This window comes from Neocloeon triangulifer, unplaced genomic scaffold (assembly GCF_031216515.1).
Source record: "Neocloeon triangulifer isolate White Clay Creek 2 clone unplaced genomic scaffold, ASM3121651v1 ptg000003l, whole genome shotgun sequence".
NCBI lineage: Eukaryota > Metazoa > Arthropoda > Insecta > Ephemeroptera > Baetidae > Neocloeon > Neocloeon triangulifer.
Window position 1 is genome coordinate 622,671 of NW_026775546.1, and position 25,680 is coordinate 648,350.

The 25,680-nt window shown below is 36.5% G+C and overlaps 1 protein-coding gene across 3 annotated transcripts; it reads left to right on the forward strand.

Annotated features, from left to right (window-relative positions):
* The first annotated feature begins 676 nt into the window (after positions 1-676).
* LOC132205822 (ataxin-2 homolog) lies at positions 677-23,774 on the forward strand. 3 transcript variants are annotated; one of them, XM_059635135.1, is made up of 7 exons: positions 677-1,931; positions 19,315-19,596; positions 19,653-19,812; positions 19,916-19,985; positions 20,051-20,343; positions 20,812-21,678; positions 22,186-23,774. In XM_059635135.1, the coding sequence occupies exons 1-7, from the start codon at positions 1,729-1,731 to the stop codon at positions 23,002-23,004; spliced, it is 2,694 nt and encodes an 897-aa protein (XP_059491118.1). In that variant the 5' UTR covers positions 677-1,728; the 3' UTR covers positions 23,005-23,774. The 3 variants fall into 3 exon arrangements, with proteins under 3 accessions (XP_059491118.1, XP_059491117.1, XP_059491119.1); XM_059635134.1 differs by lacking the exon at positions 677-1,931 and adding an exon at positions 17,721-17,947; XM_059635136.1 differs by lacking the exon at positions 677-1,931 and adding an exon at positions 17,763-17,951.
* Positions 23,775-25,680: the final 1,906 nt, after the last annotated feature.

Here is a 25,680-nt window from a genome sequence, read left to right on the forward strand (position 1 = left end):
ATTATTAGCAAACTTCATTTTTAGAAATAAATTATTTTCAAACTTAATCTTAAAGAAAACCAGCTTTGATATTTTCAAGAACATCTCAAAAGCACAGTTCAATTTAAAGGATGCTTTAGATTTCGTGCACTGGAAAAACAGGGTGGCCTTGTCCAGAATAGTGTTTAATTTCTATGCTCCTAAGTAACGAAAATAAAATTGAATTCCAGTAATGTGCCGCTTTCATACAAAATTTAAAAATCCTTCCTGCTGACGTATTTGTACTAAAAAGAAATTTTTATTGTAACAGAAATTCTAAATTTGAGATCATGAGAAATTGAATAAAGTTTGTATCATAAAGAAAAGCACCCCTTATGACGTAGACAAAAATTTCTGCTTTTTTATTGTTTTATGTATAAAAATGTTTTACAATTTCCAATAATATCACAAATCATAATCCGGTCACTACGGACGTTACTTTTAGCAACAACGAGAGAAGATCATAAAACAGCGTAAGATAATAAAAAATTGGCTTCCAAGATTAATTTGCATTGTTGATACCCATTTTTGTCCAGCATTAAAAAATAAATTTATTTAAAAAAAATCTTATTGTCAGACTATATATTTCCTACAGTTTCAAACTTTTTAATTAAAAGAAGAAAGAAGTGCAATAAATAATGCATTTTTTCTGCTGTTTTTGTAAAAAAAAAAATATGTGATACTTAATTAAAGGAGTGTTATTCACTTAATTGTTTATCACAACTTGAAAATGAAAATGGTGTATGCATTTATACTGAAAAAAATAATAATGAAAATGATATCGGAAAAAATATGTACACACCGAAGATAAGAGAGCTATATAGGAAAAAAAGTTGTATGCTTTTGGGTAAGTTCTCTTTACTGTGTTATTTTTTACTTATATAATAATGCTGCGGTGCATAAAATCTTTTTTATTTCAGAATTTTCACGAAAAAATTTGTACAGTTCAATTTTTGCCTCTATCGCAGTAATTGTTTATTTTTCAATATTTGAAATATTTAACTCAATTTGAAAAAATTCAAAAAAATAAATGTAATAAGAAAAATAAAAATAAAACTTAATCGACTTAATTAAAAAATATCATTTAAGTAGCAAAAAATTAAAACACGATCTATTCACAACTACAGATAAACACAATAATTAGGAATCTTTTTATTTTAAATAAAATTGTTTTAGTGTAAAATTTAGCGACGTGTTCTACGCGACACTTAATCATCCAACGTCGACGAAACCGGCAATTATGATTGCACTGGCGCTGGCTCGACTTCCGCCGTATTCAGTAAAGGGCCGTGGGCGCTGGCGAAGAGCCCTCGCGCTGCCCGCCCGCCGCCGCTGTGTGTTGCCTTCCCCGCCTCCGCCGTCGGTCGGTCGGTCGGAGCTGCTGTGCCGTGCACTCCCCAACCCACCCATTTTTGCCCATGGTTCCCTTCCCATCCCGGCATACACAGCACACTGTCGCTGGCTCGGCTCGCCGCGCCGCTCCTCCACCACCTCCTCGTCGCTCTCGCTCATGTTCGCTGCGCTCGGTCGGTCGGTTCGGCAGCGTGGTTTTGCCTACGACGAACTTGTTCAGGACCGACTCGCGCCAGGGTGCCGCAGACAGGTTGATGCAAGAAGTGCAGGTGCGCCCTGAGGAGAAGAAGAAGTGCAGTGCGCGTTACAGTTTTTCGTTAGTTGTTTTCGTTGGGGACGCCACCGTGCCCGTCTTGAATGACCACCGCCAACCCCTACACCAGTGGTGAGCACCACGGCCTGGCCTACCCGGGCCCGGCGGCGCCCGGGGGCGCCGCCCCCGCCGGGGTCATCGAGCCCCCGTACTGCTCGTACGACTACATGCGTCAGAACGGCATGTACCACCACCAGTTTCCGCCGCAGCAGCAGCACCACCAACCCTTCGACCCTTACAATCACAGGTATAACAATTTTGGAAATTAAAAAAAAAGCTTTACTCGCTTGAATTTGGCTCGGTTTGCAAAATTTCCGGCCCTCCGTGCCGCACACGGGACGAATCGATGCGGTTATTCGAGATTTACGCGCCGAATTCGGCCCTGTCGGAGAACTTTCCAACTGCACCGCAGCTTTGGAAATTATTGGAATTTGTCCAGAATTAAAAGAAATACATCACAATTAAATATATTCATCTGTAATTTATATATTTTGATTAAATATTAATATAAATACTCCAATCAATCGAATAGATCGACTCGATTAAAATTTTAAAATTTATCAATCAATTTTTTGATGACACTTCAAAAATTATTACCAGAACAAAAATTTGTACAGTTTCAACTTTTAATTTTTCACAATTTCTGAGGTTTCGAGAATTTCCACCCTCGGAAACAATCCCGGAGCCTTTCTAATTTCGTGTCCATTTTGTATGACTGACGAAACAAACCTAAATAAATTCTACTCCATTTTATATTTCTGCAATTGTTGATTTACTTATTATTTTTTTTCTTTCTCAAAATAGGGGTTTCCGCGGGGGTGGCCCGGGACGGTTTTCGACGGTTTCGATTTTGACGAGGCCCGACGTGGGTGACTCATGCCCGGGCCGAGGGAAAAAGTAGCGGACCGATGGGGTTGGTTGGTCGGTTGATTGGGGCGTCCTAGCTCTCCACGTACACCCTGCCTGCTTTAGTGATTAGGGATGCATTATTTTCGGGAGGGGCTTACACTGTTTTTCGACTGGATTAAATTTATATATCGTCGACACAGCGAGAGTGCTGCGGCACTGCCGGCGCACGGATTACTTTTCAAAATTTAAGCCTATTCCTGGAAAAAGAGGCCCCGACAGTGATTAACCTAACAAATCGGCGGACTTAACTAATTTTTCGTTTAATAAAAATTTCTTATTCAACGATACTTTGATGACAGGACAAAAGTAAGACAATTTGCTCCTTTGCAAGTGTATTTTTTAATGCATATTTTTTCCAAGTTTTTAAATGAAAAATTGGCCATTTTAATTTTAAATTTCAATAAAATATTTTATTTACTATTTTTAGTGAAATTGACGCTTATTGTTCCGTTTTCAAAACAAAGACAATACATTTTATTTAAAAATTTGCAATTCATTATTATTTTTTAAAGAATCAGTTTTCAAATTACTTTGTGGAGGGAAAAATTGAGTTAGAAAATTAATTGTGCTAAATTTTAAGAACTCAATAATATATCTGTATAACAATCAAGAGGTAAAAAATTTCAAAAATGTCCTTTTATTGTTGTTAGGACTTATTAAATATAAACCGTGGAGTGAACCAAAATTGCAATCTAGACCGTTAAATTTATACAAAAATAATCAATTAATGTTTTATTGTTTGGAAAAATTTTTTTGATCAATGAAAATTGCGTATTTATTACAATTTTGACGTAAAACAGGAAACTATAATTAAAAAAAATCTTATTTTTTCTTTTCGCAAACGAATGAATATAAAATTGCTGACCAGCCGATATAATTATTTTTTTTACGTCTTTTTTAAATCAAACTTGTGTCTTGATTAAATTTTAAACTATACAATTAAGACTGAAGACCCAGAAATTTAATTAAAATATAATTAAATTATTAATTATTTCCCTCATAAAAAAGGACTTGAGCAATTTGGCTAATTGGGCGTTTGTTTTTATGTCGTTGGTTATTGCTGGGCACGTTTTCAAAACGCTTTGTGTACGCGTTATCTATGTAATTGGCAGACGCACACCTCACTCATTCACAAAAGTAATTATGCTTCTATAAAGACGTGCCAGAAGAAACCGAGCTGTTTAAAATTCAGCACAAGGAACTACTTCTCTATCAGTAAATTCAAGAGAGACGCGTTTGTTTGCTTGTGCGGTGTGTTATTGTATTGTCGTTATCAGCGAGGAAAATATAAAAATATATACAAACGTCCGATAAGAACTGCATCAATAAAGGAAATTCCTTCTTTAATCCGGTGGAAAAAAACCAAACACGAAATGAGAAGAGATCCGCGTTAAATCTGTCAAAATTTAGAACTTGTAACAGCTGTTATGGCTGCAAACATAAACAAACAATTGGGCCCGAGCACTTGCTTTGTGGTTAGCAATTTATCAGTTTTATTGCATTGCTCGTAAAATTCGTGCCTGAAATATTTATAAGCCGCGAGAGTGAGCGAGTTTTGTACGCCTCGCTTTTTTCACAGTGCTTTGGTGTCAGATGTGATGAAGTGATACAATTCCAACAAAATTCTTGCTCATTTCCACGGAATTTCGCTTTTCTAACCACTCAATTAAAATTTTCAACGACTCTTTTTTATTTGTTTATTTTGAAAATTAAATTATTGCTGCAGTTTGGATTTTTTTAAAGTCGACTTGCCTGGCGGTGTGTCCGTTAATGGCGACCATTTGCATGTCCACGTGACTCCTCTCGATTTAAAGGAGAGGAGTGGAGAGAGTGGTTCTTTTTTTTGCTAAACTGCCAAAAGTGCGAGCCTGCGGGCCATCTATTATACGAATTGTGCGAAAATTGTATAATCTCGACCAGGTTTATGTTTTTATGGCCCAATTACACACGGTGTGTGTTATACGTGCGTTGAAATAAATATCTTATATGAGCGGAAAAAACGTTTAATTTAAAAAAAAATTCAAAATGAGGCGGAAGTTGACTGATTGTGAGAGGAATTGTTTTGATAAATCAGTTGAAGGAAGTGCCACATGTTGAAATTTGCATGAATTTAAATTCATTTTGAGTGGTGATAAATTGAATTATTAAAAAAAAAGGAATTTGCGTGACAAGTACAAATTATTCCTCTTCCGTTAGAATTCCAAATTGAGTTGTTTCACATGTACAAAAAAAATAATTTTTTTTATGTATTTATATATTTTATAATTTCCTCATAAAATGTTACCTGAAAACTATACACCCCCCCCCCCCGTTTTAAATTATTTTCATGTTTATTTTTAGTGAAAATTTTGGTCTTAGAAATGGATAAATCTTTCAGGATTTTTATTTTTAATAAATCTTTTTCTATTTGCACAATATTTTTTTTATAAGAAAAAATTCTAAAATTGCCACATTTATTGAAAAACTATGATGGTATGATATAACAAAAAAGGAAACTAATTAATTGCAAATAAAAAAATCGCCAAAATCTTTATTTGAAACATTTGTAAGTTTATCAATTATTATTAAGAAGGGAGAAAATGTTCCTCTTAAATTTTAATTTTAAGTAATTATTAATTATTATTTGACTTACAATTCAATACAAAGTTATGCGCATGCCTTTAGTTTTTCCTTTATGACTACAATTAATATTATTTTAATTGCTGCGATGGAATGAAAATTTAGCACTTTTATTCTCCGTCACAATAATACAGAAACATGAACCAAATTTTTAACAAAAATTAACGTACAAAATTATTTAAAGTCAGAAGTCTCTGATTAAAAAACGAAATAAATTTCAGAGCATGAATTCTGCAAAATTTAAAAATTAATTTGTTAAAAAGAAGTGTATTTTTATTGGCGAGGTTTACTTTTGTAATTTTAATTCTGCACTAATATAATTGGCTCTAAATTTGAGCTTTTTCAACTTTTGGCAAGACATTGCAATACGAAGGTTGACTAAAAAATAAACAGTCCTTCAAAAATAAGGTGAAAAACTCCAAGGAGCCAAATTTCTTCTGTGGTTGGGATTAAAAACTTATAAGGAATAAGTTGATAATTTAGATTTATATTAATCCTAAAGAAGTATAAAAATATTATTACATACAACGCAAAACACAAACTTCGAAACAAAGGAATTTTCAAAATTAAATTTAAAAAAAAAACTTGGATTGTTAAGTACTTAGTAATTTTTCTTATGTTTAATGGTTAATGAGTTATTCCATGCAAATCGTCTTTCAGAAAAAAATTGACTTTAATTACAGCAAATAATGTCATCAGCGAATTGAAAGGTTGGCAACCCGACCTTCTCTCTTTAACTTTTTCACCAAATTAAACTTTTTGCAAAATCAAAGGCGGCGCCAATGGCTGCATCGATGAGACGATAAATAGAAATAAATATCTCTTGCTGAAATTTGGTGAATTTTATTTATTTTTTTTTTTAATGTGGGCACCAAGGCGCATGTGGCGGCGGCCGAAAGAAAGAAAAGAAGTGTCGCCTGCACGGTGGAATGAATATTGGCGGCTCGATAATTAAGCATCGGCAGAGCGCGTTGGTCTCAGTCGACGGAGAGAGACCCTTTCCTTCCTCGCAGGTGCTTCGAGTCAAGGTTATACCTGGCTGGGCTAGCGAGTTTTATCTGAAAGATGGCCGCCGGTAAACAAGCCACCGACCTTGAATGTGGTGGTCGCCCTACTACAGCGCACGGCGGCCGCGCACAACCTGAATTTTTGTTCCACTAAACCTGCTGCAACGCTTTTATACACACGGCGCGGGGCACCAGTTTCCCCGCGAATAATTCGCGCTTCCGTCCAAAGGCGCGGGAAACCACCATCCGCACTTGACGTCCGCACTTTTCCGATGCTGCAAAAAAATCACATCTTTTTTCTAACTCGTGGCACAGCTGATTAATTACAAAAGTGCAAAAAAATTAAACAGTCACTCAGTTGAAAGGGAAAAAATTAAATTTATTTCATTTTATAATATGCAAAAATGTCTGGGTTTTGAAATTAAAGAGAAATCCTGTAAAAATATTAAATAAATTTGTAAAAAAATTGATTGTCCCAAATGCTTTACCTGGCCCAAACTAAATTTTATACAATTTCAGTTTGGCAAGGTTAGGCTGTTGGATCGCACTGAAAAATCATAATGCAATTTGATTGAAATATAATTTTAAGTTTATTTAAAAAAAATTAATTATTTAGAATTTTTTCGTGGATTTACTGAAACTGTGAGTGAAAAATTTAGCTTTAAATAATGGAGTGCATATTATCAAAATTTTTACTTCTAATTACAATAAATTTTTGCACTAACTATAGAAATGTGTAATTCAAAATATATTCCTCCTGTAAATTAAAAATAAAAAATATAAAAAATTGAAAAAAATTTATTATATTTTTTAATTATACATTTTTTTAATAAAGCATAAAAAAAGAATAAGAAAATGAGGAATTAGCTATGATGTGATCTCAAAATGAAGCTATCAATTATAATTATGTGGTTCAAATCACTTTCAGTCTTTATTGCATTCAAATTGCATGATTCTGAATTTCTTTTTCTTTCCATTCGATATATTTTTTTATTACAAGGATTCCCTTTTTTAATTTACCAATATATTTAAAAAAAAAAACGCTTAAAATTTTCCAATGATAACATGACTTGTTTTGTTTATAATTGAAATTGTAAATTTAAGTAAGTTTTTTTTTTAAAATATTTTGCTATATTCAAGGACAATATTGAAAATTATTGCATAAATATAAAAAGCATGAGTTTTTATTATAAAAAATGAAAAGTCTAATTTTATGCCACAATGAGAATAATATTCATTTTGATTGCCGCTATTAGGAAATATCGATTTGCAATCAACCCCTGGAGGGAGTAAACAAAGTTATGGACAACTCAATCGGAGCGAATTTTTGCACCTGTTGTCAAAAACACACGCAAGGGGATGAATTAAAGGTTTAAAAATGATCGTTTTCCATTCGGATGATATTCAAAATATGCGGCTCTAACCAGGAAATTTCACCCAAAATCAACAATTTGGAATTTTGGAATATTTATACAGTCACTAATTAGCGAGCGAACAAACAAACCAAAAATTCGGTTTATACAATTTCCCTCAAATTTCACTTTCGCTCCAACCTGAGCGTGTTTTTTTATATTTCTTTGATTTTCTGGACACCTTGTGTATTTCTTCCTGAGCATCCTCGGCTCAGCAGGGCGGCTTTGTTGGTCGCAGCCCCTCGTGAATTCCTCCTGCCGAAAGAAGCAAGCGCGGTGACGTCACTCATTATTAGCCTGTATTATGTTAAGCCCTCCAAATGCAGCTGCTTTTATGGGGCAACCTGCATTGTTGCTGCCCGCTCGCTCGGGTTTGCGTGCACCGAGCGAACGAGCGATTTGTGTGGAAGCGACGCTGCCGCGCGCCGGAGAATAGACAACCCTGTCTGCGCGCGGGCTGCAATGAACCGAAGGTGAGGCTGCGTGCTTCGCTGCTCCGCGGCCACTGGACCGACCTTTTCTGGCCCCCAGCGACAGGAAAACGCAGCCTTCGGCACCAGGCCCAATGACTCACACTCGCATTTTTGCCTCAAAATTGCGCAATTTTTTCATCCACCTGACTCAAAATGTTTCAAAATTGATTACAAAAAGGTGGTTATCAAAATTTTCCGCAGTTATTGAACCATTTTTTAGAGTGGCAAACGGATATCAAACCTTAAATTCAGAAACAAACCAATGAAATCAAATTGAAATTGAATTTAAACTTTTGACTGGAAAACTCAATTTCGTCTATGCAGAATTTAAATTTTTATCCTGTTTTAAATTAAAAATATTTTATCAAAACATATGATTAAATTTTGTTTAAAACCTAAAGCAATTTTTCAGAAGATTCAATTTAAAATTTGTACTGTTATATTTATTGAGAAAAATTTATTTAAATTTATTAATTTTTTGCCATTAATTTTTTTTATTTTCTACGATTTGATTAATCAAAACATTTTACTATAAAACTCTATGAATTTGCTAATATTTAAATAAATTCACATTAAATAACTTTTGCTAAACAATTAATTTTTTTTGTAGCTTTCAATTTTGACAATTTTTTTGTTATTTATCCCAAAAATATAAACTGAGGTCAGGAATGAACCTCATCATAAGCTTGGGTACAGGATTAGTATGATGGTCAGGCGAGAGATTGCCGCAGACCGTGTGTATAAATAATCCTGTCGTTCAGCTTTTTGAAGTGGGCGCTCAGGTAAAAAATTTAGCCCAGGTCGCCAACCACCGCAGGGGGCAGCTGACAAACAACAATGGCAGCGGCATTTTTATACCTTTTCCACCCTCTTTTGTCCGCGCAAAGTTTTGTGCAGCGCGTGTTTGTGACGAGGAGCGAGCGGGGGAATCGACCTGCGGCGCCGTGAATTATCACTTGGTGTGCATTGTGGAATCGCTGAGTGCCACAATCTGAACTGATACTAACAAAAAATCGGTGGAAAAAAAGTCCCGGGGTGACGGAAAGTTTAAAAACTCAAAAGAAAGGCATTTGAATAAAGCTTCAATTGAGTCATTGGACTCTAATAAAAAGAGAACAATTATCGGAAGAATTATCGCAACAAATCTCTAAATAAAAAATAAAATAATTATAAGAACTAATCAAAACTCGACAGTCAAAGAGGGACAAATCTTAAATTTAATTAAATTTAATAAGGAAAAATTAAATAGAAGAAAATTACTTAACTAAGCTTTGAATTTCTCCACAAATCTGAAATATTACAATTTAAAGAGAGTTTATAGAATTTCGGAATTGAATAATTTCCATCTGCGTTCAACCCTCTTTTAGCATTATTGATCTTAAGGAGTTCAGAATTCAGATTGTTATTTTTTTTTCCTCCAAAAATTCGTCTCCGGAGGAGCATCTCTTTCTTATCATATAGAAATTTAATTAAAATGCCTATCCCTTTCTCTGATATATGTGGGCATCAGTATAGCGAATTCTCTCTTCTTGAGGAAAATATGCAGCGCGTGGAATTTCCGGTCATTTAGCGAGACTTGCTTGCACCACTCAAACGAATTGGCCGTCAAACGCGCAGAGGAATCAAAGGGAGCAGAGAAAGATGGATTGTCAGTGTGCCAGAGAGAGAAGGCACAGTACGAAAGCCAATTGAAAGTCGCCGACCAAGTTTTCCTTCCGCTCGACTAACTGGCCAACTTTCCTATACAACTGTACTGAAGTTCAAAGTTAACAAGTTTTTAATAATATATATATTTTTGAAAAATTTTAATGTAATTTGAATTGTAATTTAAATGGCAGTTCTTAATTTTTTTATAAGATTCAAATATTATTAATCATTAAGTTCCGAAAGCAATATTATAACATATATTCTGGTCTTCATGGATTTTGGAAAATGTGGGAAAATGTGGCCTTTATAAAATGCAGATGTTCTCTAGTTGGTTAACAATATACTTTTTGAAATAAAACATAATTAATTTTAATGTCAGGCTTATCTAACTGACCCAATTTTGAAAATTTGTCACTGATCACTGTAATTTTAGTAATAAACTAAAATTAATTTAAAATTTAATGAGGAAATGAAAAATTTAGTGTAGAAATATAATTTTTACACTCTAAAAATATAATCCTTACACTAATTTTATGAAAAAGAATTTTATATGACAAATCATGTATTGATTTGCTTCAATTCAATAAATTATAATATAAAGCGTGCTCTTAATATTTTAATTTACTTATTTGCTAGTCTGATTTTTAGCAATTGGAAAATTTGATTACTTTTAAATTTCATTAAATTTAAATAAATTCCACAAAAATAGGTGCATTGAAATTGCTTAGATTTAAATAAAACATCTTACATTGGCAAAAGAGGATTATGATTTTTCGGGAAACTTTCTAAATTGTACTCTAAATTAAAACTTTTTACTTTGGATTTATTCAAATATTGGAAAACTCTTGGCTGTGTCGAGCAAATAATTCCGAGGCAAATCAAATTTCACGGTATCTTGGAAATTTACACATAGATGAAATTCCAACGCAAAAATGCAAATTCCGCTTGTGTGCAGCACGTGAAAAGATACGACTATGTATAGGCAACCCGCGCAGCGCCGGCACCCCGGCGGCACAGCAGCTTCGGCCGGGCCGGTTTTTGCATCGCTCACTCTCTCGTAAATATTCATGTCTGCGTCGATGCAGACCCGCCGAACGTGCAGTGCGTCGCTCGTTTTTGAGTTTTGGGCCGAATGTCGTCCCGGCAAAGGGCCGAACGAACCATTGTGTGGCAAAACTGCTGCAAACACCGACGGACGCGAGTGTGTTTACTGCTGGGCGCGCAAATGCGTATATGTAAGCGGGTCTATGTACATGCAGGTACATAATGTACAAAGAGTCAGCCAAGCTCGACAACACGGCCAATGGAGGTCCTGAATGAGGCCTAAAGTGGTTTTAAAATAATTCATACAAGAATTTACTAAAATTTTAATTTATTTTTAATAATAAATTTAAAAATATTTTCATATTAATAAAGAAATGCTGAATCCAGTTTAGTCCATTGTTTAATTTACGTTTTAATAAAATTATATTTTGTTTTGTACTTATTTGATATCGTTAAGTGTGAAATTAAATTAATCATTATATACATGTAAATTTTTAACTAATTGAGTCTGTTTCGAGAACATTTACTGTGCGATTCTATTTTTATATCAATTCCAAAACGATTTGGTTCAAAGGGATGTGAATTTGCGGTCTACGATAAATTGTGGTTGGCGGTGCAATACAATAATACAATTATCTAAAGCGGTCGTGGAAAACGATTGATAAAAAGGGTCGGCGTTTATCTGAAAAGGAACTAAAAAGTGTCGTTTTTGTTGAAATGTTTAAAATTTCATTTCACCGCAGACGATTTAATTGGGGCGCGATTTCTTCAGTTCTTGTACAAGTCACTTTGAATTTAAAAGTTGAGTTGCTGTAAATAATAAGAAATGTGCTTATAGCAGCAAAAAATATTAAACAAATTTTTGGAAAGGAAAAATTATTTCTGCGAGTAATTGGAATAATCATATTTGTTTATTTTTAGATGGGATTTTTAGTAAGATGTCTACTTAATAGTGATATCTTATATATTTAAAATAATTTTATTTCAGAAGCTAAATACATTTAAAAAAGAAACAGCTTTTAAAGCACATTTAAATTACAGATTTTGTCAGTTTTTATCTTCCATTTATATAAATTTTAAATTTTTATGGATAAAATTAATGCTGTAAATTCTTTCCTTTAAAAGTCTTTTATTTAATTAACATAGTTTTTTATTTTTATTTAAATTTTTTTAATAATACGTCTTGCATGCAATGCAGACTTAAAACCCCTTGAATATACAAACTTTGATTTCCTAGGGATGAATCAGTCCTCAACAGTGAATTTCTAAAGATTCTTTCATTTTTAGTTAGTAGAGTACAAAAGGAGCAGAGAATGTTAACCTATTTTCATAAAACAGTTTATTTCCATTGTAATTGATTTTTTCTAAAAAATAGAATCTAGTAAATTGAGAAAATTCAAGCAGTTTTAATTTTGCATGTATATAATTATTGCAGTTTTAGGTTTCCTTATGATAAATCCAGTCAGCCGACGCAGGAAATAAATTAATATAAAAAGAGGAAAAAGAAAAATTTACTTCCTCTTTCCTTGTAAAATGAATGCTGCACGCGCCAAAATTTTTAAACCAGATAACTTTTTGCTTTATCCTAAATTTTTATAAAAAGCAAAAAGTCTTTTTAGGGAAGTATTTAAAGTTTTCATCAATTCTACCCTTAATTAAAAAAAATCCAACCTTGAACAACGTTTTCTGAATCAAAATATATAATAAAAAAAATTATTTCCATAAAGTGCAATTTATTCCGTTTTTCACGCGCTTGCAACTTAATAAGCAGGTTTTTTGTGCACCTGTTTTTATTTTGCGACTGCGAGCGGCCGCCCCGTCCGTGCAGGAGGTACATACCGTACCAAGAGTATAAATGCACTGGTACGTACATATGTACAGACGCACGTATATATAGTCCACACGTATATGTATTTCGAGCGCGAGAGCCGGGCTGCCGCCGCCGCTGCGGCGCTTTTTCTCGGTGGCGTGCGCTCTCTTTTGTGCGGGTGCTTGCGGAATTACATTAACGCAGATTGATCTTGCATCCAGCAGCAGCAACCCCCGACCGACCGACCGGGCCGGCGAGAACCACCCCCGCGTCCCCCCTACGCAATCATGCATATATATATATGCGAGTGAGAGACCCGCAGCAAAAATTAGCATCCCGGCTCCTTTTTAATTGCATTAATTATAATGGAGCGCTCGTGTGCTTGTAATCTAATTTTTCGAACGCCGCCAGAGGAGTGCGGCCCATTAGGGGTGGTTCGTGTGTGTGTCTGCGTCGCCGAAGGACCCTTCGCCGCGGGCAGGTGTCGGCGACGCGTTCGGGATTTTTGATCGATCCTTTTTCGCGCAATGCCACCCCGGCAACGTACCTTCTCTCGTTCGGCTGCAACACCCCCGCGCAACTCATGATGCAGGTCTTTATATATAGCAGGGTTTCTGAGCACAAAATTTTTCAGGTGCTCAAATTAATTTGCTCCTGCTCCTGCTCACTTCTAAAGTGCTCCCTAATTTCTGCTCCTGCTCCTGCTCACCTCAGTAGTGCTCACCTACATCTGCTCGCGAGCATGCTCCCTCTCAGGGTGCTCGCGAGCAGATGCTCGTGAGCATGCTCACTGAAGGAGTGCTCAATGCTGCTCCGAGCAATTTTTGCTCCTGCGATATGCTCCCAAGCAGTGTCATGCTCATGTTTGATATGAAAATTCGGCATGTAGGTTTTTAATTTATTCTGAAAGAATATTTATTACGCCGAAATAATTTAGCAAAATTCAAATACATCAATTTGATACCAAATTAAGACCATATAAAAAATTTAATATAATTAAAATAATAAAATTGTTTCCATAAAATAATTTCATTATTATTTAAAAAGACGAATTGTTGCCAGGAGCACATAAATATGAAGCAGGAGATTGAGCTCTTTATAAATTATGTACAGCGGAAAAGACTCTAGAGGACTGAAGGTTTGCCAGGAGCACATAAGGTGCAGCAGGTCGAACTCAGGGCTGAAAGGGGTGTAGGCGGAGCGTCAGAGCATAGGATTAATGCATTGCGATTCTAAAGCGTCCTCCACTGGTTTTTGTTGATCTCACAGTATACAGTATAGATTTAGTATGAAATTCTGTTATTGTAGTAAAATTTTTAAAGCAAATGTGAGCAGAAGGAGCATCTCGAGCATTTTTAGCTAATTTTGCTCCTGCTCCTGCTCACTTCTAAAAAGTGCTCCCTAATTTCTGCTCCTGCTCCTGCTCACCTCAGGAGTGCTCCCCTATATCTGCTCGCGAGCATGCTCCCTTTTGGGGTGCTCGCAAGCATCTGCTCGCGAGCATGCTCACTAAAGGAGTGCTCAATGGTGCTCGCGAGCAAAATTTTGCTCAATCTTGCTCGCGAGCAGCTCATGCTCAGAAACCCTGATATATAGACATGCTTGATTGTTCCAGAGAGCAACGTCCATTTTGATGGAATTTTAAAATTTAGCCAAAACGTGGCAGGAATTTATTTTAAAACTTCCTTGTGATTTCCAGGGTTTTTTTTTATTATTTTAGCGTGGGGATTTTTCATTAATATTGAGAGGAAGGAACTTAAAATCGGAATGATATAAAAGTTTTTTAAAGTATATCAAATGATTGCATTATGGGGAGGAAGTAAAATTGCACGTTTGAATTCCCATTTATATGATATTGTTCAGAATTAAAAACTGATTTGACGCAGCAAACATTTTTTAGAATAATAATTAATTAATAATCGATATTTAGGGTAATTTGCCAACCGTAATTGGTATTTACTATTCAGAAAATTAGTGAATTATACAGTGTTTAATTATGTGATTTGAATTTAAAGTCAGCTTTTCCTCGATGGGTTTGTGAGAGTTGTTAATTGTTTGAGAAAAAACAATATCCTGCTCGTTTTGGCTGCGGGCTGCAGCCATAATTCATGAGCTGTGAAATCATTTTGACAAGAAATTATTACAAAAATCAGTTTTGTTAACGCAAAAGTTTTACTTTGAAAGAAAATAATATTTTAAAGAAATTAATTTTTTTACTAATTCTGTCAAAATGATTTCACGACAGCTCATGAATTATGGCTGCAGCCCGCAGTCGAATCGTGTAGAGCAGGATATTGTTTTTCTGAAACAATAATCAACTCAAAGAAACAATTCGAGGAAAAGCTGACTTAAAATTCAAATCACCATTTGAAGCAACCCTCGATCATGAAATTCTACTACAAAAGTATTTAGTTGTTTATTTATTTGATTAAAAATGAAATCGACTTTTGCATAATTGATTTGATTGTGAAGTTATAGAAATTATGAAAGAAATTAAACCGGATTGTCCTTGTTGGAAATTATAAATATGGAAAGCGCAAAAGAAACGTTTAAATTAGGTTTAGGTTTTCCAAATTTACAAGTAAAATCAACAATAAAACAGCATAGTATACCTGAAAATGACAACATTTTAATACGAAATATCATAAAACCGCGTCATGATAAGGAATTAATTTAATGGTTTTGAATTAAATAAATTTTCATTTCGCCTATATTTCTCTGATTGATATTCAGTCTGAAATTTTTGAATTCATATGAATCTATGAATTTTTATAGCAGTTTATGAGAAAAATCCGTGAAAAAGCTCTTAATAATCTCTCATATATTTTGATATATATTATTTTTAAATGTTTTAATATTTCCGATGATTCAAAAATGATTTATAGTTTAGTTACTGCAAAATTTTCAACCTCATTTTTCAATTTTAAAGCCAAATCTGAAAAGTCCAAATATTTTGCTCAAATAATCCGCTTTGCTTGTTGAAACTTGCAATTATAATCACAGTCGCGTGAGTAAAATCGCTTTCAAAACTCCCAATTTACAAAACTCAAAACAAGGTATTTTATTACAATACATCATTTTAACAAAATACAAAACCATAAAATTTCACACAGCACATGAATTATGCACAAATGCGCACAGTTTGATTTTACTGTAGAGACAAAATCTACTGCTCGAAATTCGCCGCATTTGCACGCATAAAAGAGTCTCTTTTGTAAATGGGAGAGTGTGGAACAAAAAGCTGTTAAATAGTTCCTATAAATTGTGAGAGCTCATCCAGCAGTACAGCAGAGCGCCCACGGAGACAATCAATAAAAAGTAGTCTGTGCGAGTTGCAAGAAAAACGCGCCCGGCGCATTGAACTCGTAAGCCGCGCACGAATTCTTGCATGTGCTCTATCTCGCGCGCGTCCACTTTCCGGCTTCGTTTATTTTTTCTAATCGCTTTTCCGCAATTTGCCGCTCACCCAAACAAACATTTGACAGAGGCGTCCAATTCGATTATATGTTTGTGCAAATAATGCAGCTTTATAGTCGATGATTCACTGCAACAAACAAAAAGCGTCAGTTTGACGCTTCCGAAAACAATGGGTGACTCTTCGGTGTGTATTGGAAAAATCACATAAATATGAATGGGATCAGAGTGGTGTGTTGCGGTATGTCTATATATAGGCGCGCGCAAAGTTGCGCTTTTGAACTTTTCATGGTCCAATAAAAAAAAGCTCGTTTTTTTTGTTCACAAATGCTGCGGAGAGAGAGGAGATCTCTCGACACGGCCGCTTTAGGGCGAATTTATAAAAATTGAAATGAAATAACTCGTTCTTCTTTTCTGTTGTTCGAGTTTTGCGGGAAAAGCTTTTTAAATAACTTGTAAAATTTTTTTAATTAATAATTGAATGAATGAGCTTTATTAAAAACCATAGGTTTACCACAACGTACAGAAATTTAATTTATAATTAAAACGCTAAATATATTCCTTTTGGAAATATAAAAATCTGTAATAAATTGAAGAGACAATTTGGACAAATAAACAACAATTAAAAAGGTAGAATTAAATGAAGTCGTATCTTTGTTATGAACATTAAATGGCAAAATTTTAATCATTATATTTTTTTATATACAAAATGCTCCGAATTTCTAAAAATAAAAAAAATTCAATAAATATCTTTTAACCCAGGCAACTTTTATGTTTGCTCAAACAACTAAAATCCTCTCAATTTTTGCAATTTTTATTTCAAATTTTATTTTCTAAGATCCTATTTGGAGCAGTTTTTTCATTAAAATGTTTTTTCAAGGTTCAGAGAACTCGCTTAAAAAGCTTAAAAATCGTGCAATATTGTTAAAATTAATTTTATTACCATTTAAAAATGTAGCAAAGTATTTCTATAGGAAAGCAACAAATTGAAAAAAGGAAAAAACGAATGTACAGTTTATTTATTTAGATAAATATTTTGATAATTTTTATTATACTTCAGAAAATTTTTCTAGATATCATTGATATATCTAAAATAAAAAAAATGTCACCTAATATTGAGGATTTTTATTTCTTTGGTTTTCTTTTAATATCAGCCCAACAAAATCGGCAAATAACATCGAATCAAGTTCATAATATTCATAATATTCACTCTAATTTTGCACAAAATTGAATCTATTGACAGATTGACCACAAAATGTGCAAAAAACGTTTTGGGCTAAACCACAAGCTCAATGGTATAAAAAGAAAATCGAATTAATTTTTCTTTTTAGCTCTGTCTTTTGTTCGCAACACGACAGCCGAGTTAAAGGGCGAATCCGCCAAAAGAAAGCCGATTCGGAAGCGGCGCACAAACAAGCGCCGGCGGAGAATTTGATTTAGCGCGTGAACTCGTGACCTCCGTCTGCCAGCAATATCATCTCGGCTGGCCTATTTACTCCGAAGAAGAAACTTTGTTTCAAGGGTAGCGAGAGCAGCCGCCACCACTTTACTTATCCGAGGAACATGTTGGCGATTGTTTTGTCTCTGGCAAGGCCTTTGACCTCCGACCCGACTCTGTTTGCGGAATGAGAAGAATTATTTATTTTATTATTCTCGCAACTTTGAATGGCCGCTCTTTTCTCTCTCTCTCACTCCGGCTGGACGTGCTGGTGGTTGATGAGGGTTTACACTCTCGGGGTGTTATTGATTTTTAGTTCGCGTCCTGCCTGCCTAACTGCGAACCAATCGCAGCCGCTCTCTTTTTCCAAAGTCGAGAGCTGCTGCGCCCGCTCTTGCTTGCCAGCCAGAGCTCGCCTCATTTCGGCTGACCGATCGTCGGCCCACGGATTTTTCGGCACTCGACGCCGCCGCCGCTGCCATGGAAACACGTATGTGCGTTCATCCGCACTCTCAATTTTGTTTGCTCGCCAACGTTCAATTTCGGGCCGAATGCGCCAAAGTTGCGCAGCAACTTCCCTCTCGACCTCAAGCCAAAGCAGCTTATTAATTTCAATAGCTGGCAGAGATTTAAGCGGTTTGCCGTGTCGGCTGCTATGGTGATTAGCACGCCCAAAACGACTTGGTGGAAAACTCGGAAAGGGCGACTTCATTATTTTTCCTTTTTTTTTAACGTAAAAATTTGTAAAACTATTATTTGTGCTCCCCTTAAATAAGCAGCAAAGGAATTTTACTTTTTTTAAGGCATCTGAAGTAAAAAAATAGGAAAAAATGTTGAAAATTATTATTTTACTTTATTTTTATTATTTTTATTTATGAACATTAAAAACAAAACTATTTCTGATTCATTGTAATATTTAATTGCAAAACCCAACGTTTACATCCTCTTTGCCACTTTTTGTGTTAGCAAACAATGATTTTATGAAAAATGAAAACATTCAACTTTGTAAAAATAATTTTTCTAAATTTGCAACACGATCTTTTGTAGACATTTGTAAAATTGAATGATTTTTTGATGGATTGAAAATCTAATTTTAATTTTCAGCCAATATAATCTTAAATTAATAAGAGCAGCAAGACGTATCATAAACTGATGGTATAAATTAATAACCATCAGTTTTCTCCATGAATTGATGCAAATTCTAAATGGATTTTTGTTTAAAAAAGCTTAAATTATTTGTAGAACATGAAACTCCATCTTCAGTTAAAAATAATTCATTCTTTTTAATGAAAAAACTCTGAAGTTTTTCTATTATAAATTATATCAACATAGATATTGATTTAAAAAATATTCAAACTATAAATGCCAAAGAAATTCGGACAAATCTGAGAAAAAGTTTTTCATGGACTAGAAAACACTTCATATGTATGAAAAAAAAAGAATAGAAAAGAAAAGTTTTCATTAAAGTTTCAGTTTAGTTTAAGTTTTTAATTCGGGTCTCTACTTAAAACATTTCCACGGAATTAAAGACACAAAAATTAGGAAAAAAATTTGAAAAACATGGGAAACAATTTATAAATAAGTAAATCCGGCAAATCGTTGACTTTTTTGAGAATCAGATTAAAAAAATTACTGCTTAGAAACCGTCGTTCCAATTATCTTTACTACAAAGTAGTGCAAAATCTCGAATAACCGCCCGACGTGTCCCTTTCCCTGGCATCTGATTACTTTTTGCCCTCGCCGCGGCCGAACGAAATCTTCTTGGGTTTCGTGCGGCGCGCACGGCGAGGAATTTGGGGCCGGCGTGTGTTTTCGGCAGGCATCGATTTACTCACGGCGTGTGCTTGTGTGTTGCAGGTCGGCCTACCGTGATACCTCGATGAAACAAGAGCCACACGACGATGGTTACGAAACGAGCGGAGATTTGGAAATTAGAGCTCAGGGTGACGGCCAGAAGCTGTACAACGCAATGCAGGCATCGCTCAATATCAAGCAAGAACCCACACACGATCCCTACAGCTTTGTGGACGAGGAGGTGGCGGCGGCTTCGCAGAACCGCGGCCCACCCGTCCCCGGCCTGCCCGTGCCCATGCCCAAAAAGCGCGGACGCAAGAAAAAGCTCAAGCCCGGAGAGGAAGGGTCAGTATCACAAAATTTCACCCTTCGAATGTATTTTTGAACAAAATGTCCCGCAGAATGACTGAGGAAGAAGAACCGGCGTTGAAGAAGAAAATCAAGGAAGAAAAGACTGTGAAGGAGCGCAAAAAGCATGACAGATTTAACGGCATGCCCGAGGAAGAAGTCTCAAAACGAACCCTGCCTGACCATCTAACTGAAAATTTGGATATTATTATTGTAAGTAAAGGATAAAATGACAAAGAAACTTAATAAAGAAAAACGTATTATTTTTTTATTTTTTTTATAAAACTGAAACTAATTTTAATCTTGAAACTTTCAGATTGGGATCAATCCAGGCCTTTTTGCGGCCTACAAAGGTCATCACTACGCAGGCCCTGGAAACCACTTTTGTAAGAGTTTGATTTTCCTTTCTTTTCAAGACTATAACGCTCGCTCGGTTTTGCAATGGTTGCAGGGAAGTGCTTGTACCTGTCAGGTCTGACGCCGGAGCCCATGACGTCCGACGATGACTACAAACTGATGCAATACGGCGTCGGCTTCACAAACATGGTGGCCAGAGCGACCAAGGGCAGCGCCGACTTGACCAGAAAGGAGATCAAGGAGGGATGCCAAATTCTGCTCGAGAAGGTCAAAAAGTACAAACCCAAGATCGCCGTGTTCAACGGGAAATTGATCTACGAGGTTTTCTCCGGCAAGAAAGACTTTCCTTTCGGCAGACAGGCCGAATTTGTGGAGGGCACAAGTACCGTAAGTATTAGAGTTTTTATTCATAAATAAAAATTAAAACAAAAATGTGATAAAAAAAAGATACTAAAAATGAGAGTCTGGAAATATATTTGAATTTAAACTATCAACCTAATATAAATTTGCAAAATTCCACATTTGGGATTCAGATTAACTGAATAATAATTTATTGATTTTTGTTTAAATTTTAAATTATAAAATTATATGAAATTTTTGAATTACATTTAAACATAAAAAACTTTTTATCTCTAAAGAAAAATGATATTTTTAACGCATTTTTGTTGCGACTTTTTTTTAATTTCATTCTTAAATTCAGCACAGCTGAATATCCAGATTTTTTTTTAATATTTAGGTTGCATCAAAATTTTCTCTATTAAATATCCAATATTAAGACAACCTTGTGATTACTTAAAAAATTAATTTTGTCAGTTACAAAGAAGCTGATTTAACAACTTTTGATAAATGTTTCAGTACATGTGGGTGATGCCATCGTCCAGTGCCCGATGTGCTCAATTACCACGCGCGGCGGACAAAGTGCCGTTCTACGCAGCGCTCAAGAAGTTCCGCGACTACCTCAACGGCATCATCTCCGAGCTGGACGACAGCGAAGTGGTGTTCAACGACCCCAAGTTGCGGAACATCACCGAGAACGGCGAGACCAAGGAGGACTGCAAAGAAGGCTTCCAGGGGTATGGACGACTGCCCAACAACGGCGACCTCACCGACCTGAGCAACGCCAAAAAGGGCGAGGGGGGAGAGGTGGTCAAGAAGAAGCGCGGCCGGCCCAAGAAGATAAAGGGTGAGGACGGGGCTGAGGCGCCGCCCCCAAAACCGCGGCCACCGAAGCCACCGGCCTCCTCTGTGAATGGGGACACGCCGAAAAAGAAACGGGGCCGGCCCAAGAAGGTCAAAGACGGTGAACAAGTGGCGCCGCCACCACCCCAGCAACAACCCCCACAGCAGATGCAGCAGCACAACGGAATGGTAGTGCCTATGAACAACTGCTTCTCGCCGCCCCCGAACACCTTCCACCCGAACCAGTTCAACCAGTACAATCAGCCGCAAAACATGTACCAGCAGCAGCAGCAGCCGCAGCAGCAGCAGCACTCGCCCAACTCTGCTCAATACCAGCACCAGTCGCCACCCCTTGCTCACCGCTACAACAGTCAATCACCGCGTCCCAGCTCGCAGCAGCCCTTCACCCACTCGGACCTCTCCTCCGAGATCAGCGCCGCCATCAGCTCGGAGCACAATCTCGGCTCCCCGCCGCCCACGTCCCCCAGTCTTGGCCCGCCGGACTTTGAGCCGCCTACTAGTATGCCTGAGGAAAACAAGGAGGTGAGAAAACAAATCATAGAAAAGCTATGACTAAATTTATTCAGAAATATTGAATTTTTTCATCTCAAATAAGTCTAGCTGAAGGAAATTAAATCTTCAAAGCTATTCATGAGATGGTTTGAAGCATTTCTAGTAAATCAACTGTCTGCATTTTCATCTGCAAAATTTAAAGTTAATGAAACTCAGTTCTGGTTGCCCAAAGACAGGTTTTGACCTATATATTGGAAACAAATTGTTGTGGAAATTTGCCATAAATTTAAAATTAAAATAATTTTTAACACATAGGTCAATTCAAACCAGGAAAGTCAGGTTTTTTGTGATCAATTTTGACCCCATATTTGGTTTACATAGAGTTAACAATTTAAAAAGTTTCTCCAAATTCTTGTTACTGAACTTTTTAAGTTTTTTCTCACAGTTTCAGTAAAACCTCTAAAAAATTTAAAATCACGTTCGAATATACATGAAAATTAGAAAAAATAATTACAATTTCAACGTTTTTTTTTACAGGTGACAGAAGCGCCAGGGGTGAACACAGTGCCCTTCTCGAGTCCGACGCCGCCGTCGTCCAACTCGGCCTCGCAGGACCTGCAGACGCAACTTCCTCAGCAACAACAAGGGCAACAGCAGCCGCAACAACAGTACCCTGGACAGTACCCTTGCTCAGGGGTGGTGAACACGCCAGCGTCAACGCCACAGGACGTGGCGTCCAAGAGTCTTTCGGGCCTCGAGTCGCTCGTCGACCAAATTCCGAGCATCACAGACAACCCCAATCCGGACACGCCGTCCTCAGTAGGCGGCGGGGGCGGCGCCTTTGAGCCTGTTGGCGGCTACGACGAGGGTGGCACCCCCTACGCGAGCTACCCCGCGGCCTACCCGGCCTACTCGGCCGCCGCCAGTACAAACTACAACTCGTTCTCGGTGTCGTCGCTGGCCAACAGCAGCGCCGCCTCCGGAGGCGGCTCGACGGCCGCCCCCGACCTGAACTCGCCCTTCTCGGTGTCTAGTCTGGCCTCCAACTACAACCCGCACCACCACCCGGGCGCCAACTCGCAGGGCTACCCCAACCTGATGGGCGGACACATGATGGGCAACCAGGGCATGTTCGGCGCGCCGCCCATGCCCTACCCTTACGGCCAGTACCCGACTGCCGCCTCCGGCTACCCCTACTCGCCGTCGACGATACACATGCCGTCGCCCAACTACCCCTACCCGTACAACAACAACCCCTACCACCACCACCAGCCGCCGGCGTCCGGCTACCTGCAGAACCACATGCTGGACAGGATAAAACAGGACCGCATGGACATCGGCTTTGGTGGATTCTGATAAACGCTCACCAGTGAATTAATTAGTTGAATATAATCCGAATCGCTTAAAGGTCCCCCGTGGCGTTGCTTTTTATTTAAATAAGAATTGAAATAGAAAACATTCCGATCAATTTTTATATTTCAAATTCTGAAAGTTTACAAAATTTTATTTACAAAAACTCAAAACTATTTACTATTAATTCGTCAAATGAAAATTTTAACATCTAGATTGCTTAATCTCTGTACTCTGAGGTCAGATTAAAAAAAATGGAAAAGCCAATTTTATCATTGTAGGAGGGAAATTTTTACCACCATTAAAATGAGCAAACTTTCAAATTCAGAAATAAAAAGTTCATCGGTGTGCGTCTTCTTTGAGAATATTTTTTCGTCTCCAAAATTGAGACAATATTTTAATTTTAATTTTTACCTTTTTGGATTTAAGGAGGAAGATTCCCACGGGCGACCTTTAAACACTCGCTTTTCGTTTCTTATAGTTAGTGTTTAGCTCTCGAGAGTTAGGTGGCTAATTAATTAATTACTACGGAAAATTCACTCACTCTAGAGCATTGTTTGTGCCGCCCTCTCGGCTCGTGTATAATTCTAGACGTGTAAGGCTCTTGATAATTAGCTCCGTTTGAACTCGTAGATGAAAAGCAATTATTATATTGTCATTCACTCACGCGACGAGATTTTTAACGATGTGTAATAATATTATTTTGGATAATCAAACCTTTTGCATTAGTCAAAATTTGTATAAAGATTTTTGTGAATTATTTCACTAACTGGTAAGCCGCGCGTTTCTATATAAGAGTTAATTTTTTGCCGTCTCTCCATCGCTTTCATAATGTGTTGAAAATTGAAAAATACAGGGTATATGTGAGAGTGTTGATCGCGTAATATTTTTATTGAAAACTTGACGTACGGGACACATAATTAATTGCTGTACATATATAACTCGACGTGCGTTCGCGACGATACGATGTGGAAAAAAATATTACCTATACAGTTAGAACTCTACATGCGCATACTTCCAGTTTTTGCCGAAGTTTTAGAACAAGTGCTTGACTGTGGCCGATTGTATGATTGCGGAAAAAAACTAACCAAGTTCGTTGCTAACAATAACGTTGTATAGAGATACGGAAGATCTCACTTTGATTGAATTTAAACAAAAAAAATACGAAGGATGAACTTTTATATTTCTCTTTTTTCTGCGTGTGTTTGTACACTATTTTTTTTTCACTCGTTTTGCAAACTCCGATATACGTAATGAAGCGGACAAAGGTATCTATAAAGCTATGAAATCAAAGCAAAAGTCCACTCCTCGAGACCGATTTCGTTGAAGAATATAATTATGCTTCCCGTTTTTAATCTGGGCGAAAGAGCCGCCGATTCAAAGTGTATAGTGCAATAGGTGAAACACATATGTGATCTAATTAATTTTTATTCTATTTAAGCGAAGAGTGTTTTTATTAATCGGTGTTTTATCACAAGTCTTTTTGCATTTTTCTCAAGAAGTCTCTCTCTCTCTCTCTCTCTCTTGTTGGAAACTGAGTGTTGGAGTTTTTTCAAAGTTCGTTCCGTCGGCGCAGGAAAGAAATTCGTCCACAAGGCGCTAATTATTATACAAACACCGATTTTATTTCCCGCACCGGCGTCAAAACGGGCAGTTCTCGCATCACCGTGGAGATTTTGTTCGAATCTTGCCATCGAGTATTATATTACTTACTTGCAATACCGTCCATAATTTACGCATATATAAAAAAAACTACTACACTTACACTCACTCACACACTGCTGCCATAATTGATAAATATGTACCGATGTTATATTCTCCGGAGGTTTGTTACTATTATGATTATATTGCTGTTCTTTGTCGGTTTTCAGTTTCTGCCACGAGAGTTTTTTTTTTAATTTTTGAAGGATTTGAAAAAGAGTCTCTCAAAATAAAATATATACGTACTCACGATCAGCGCGCGCGTGAATCATTAATTGTTTTGATACTGCCGCAGAATACGGTAAAATTTGCTCCAAAAGATTTTTTAGTATTTTATTATTTATAAAAAATGGAAAAAAAATGTTTCATATGACGCGTTTTAACGTTATTTTGTCTCACTCCGATTTGATACGAAAATTCAGACATTTCGAGCAATCAAATTTACTCCTATTCTGTCGAGCAACGTGAAAAACAAGGACTGATGTACTTATCGTAATGAATACTTACTTGATTGTGTATAATTAATTATTAAATTATGAGGATGTTAAACGATATTACACTAACTGACGCAAAAAGCAGCACGAGTTATTTTTCACTGCGTGTAGACAGAATCTCGCTCGGTACAAAAATCCCCCCAGTTTTCTGCTCGAAACACTCTCACCGGTACGAAGAAGCATGTTGGCGGAAAAGGAATAATCTCTCACTGTGAATCCTCGTTGAATGTTAATAATTACCTTAAGGTTATAGAGATAATCTCACCACGCATCAGAGCTAGTGTATCATAATAAGAGGAATTTGTTCTGTTTCTTCTCCGAGGATGAAATGAAAAGTTGTAACTGAGATTTGTGAATATAAATGGCAAAAAATTTTGAGATAAAAAAAAATATACCTCCGCTGCTGTATTTGCATAGCTAATTAATGATTACGAGAGAAAGGAACGAAATGAACCTCACCTCGGCACATTTTATATTCGATTGATTC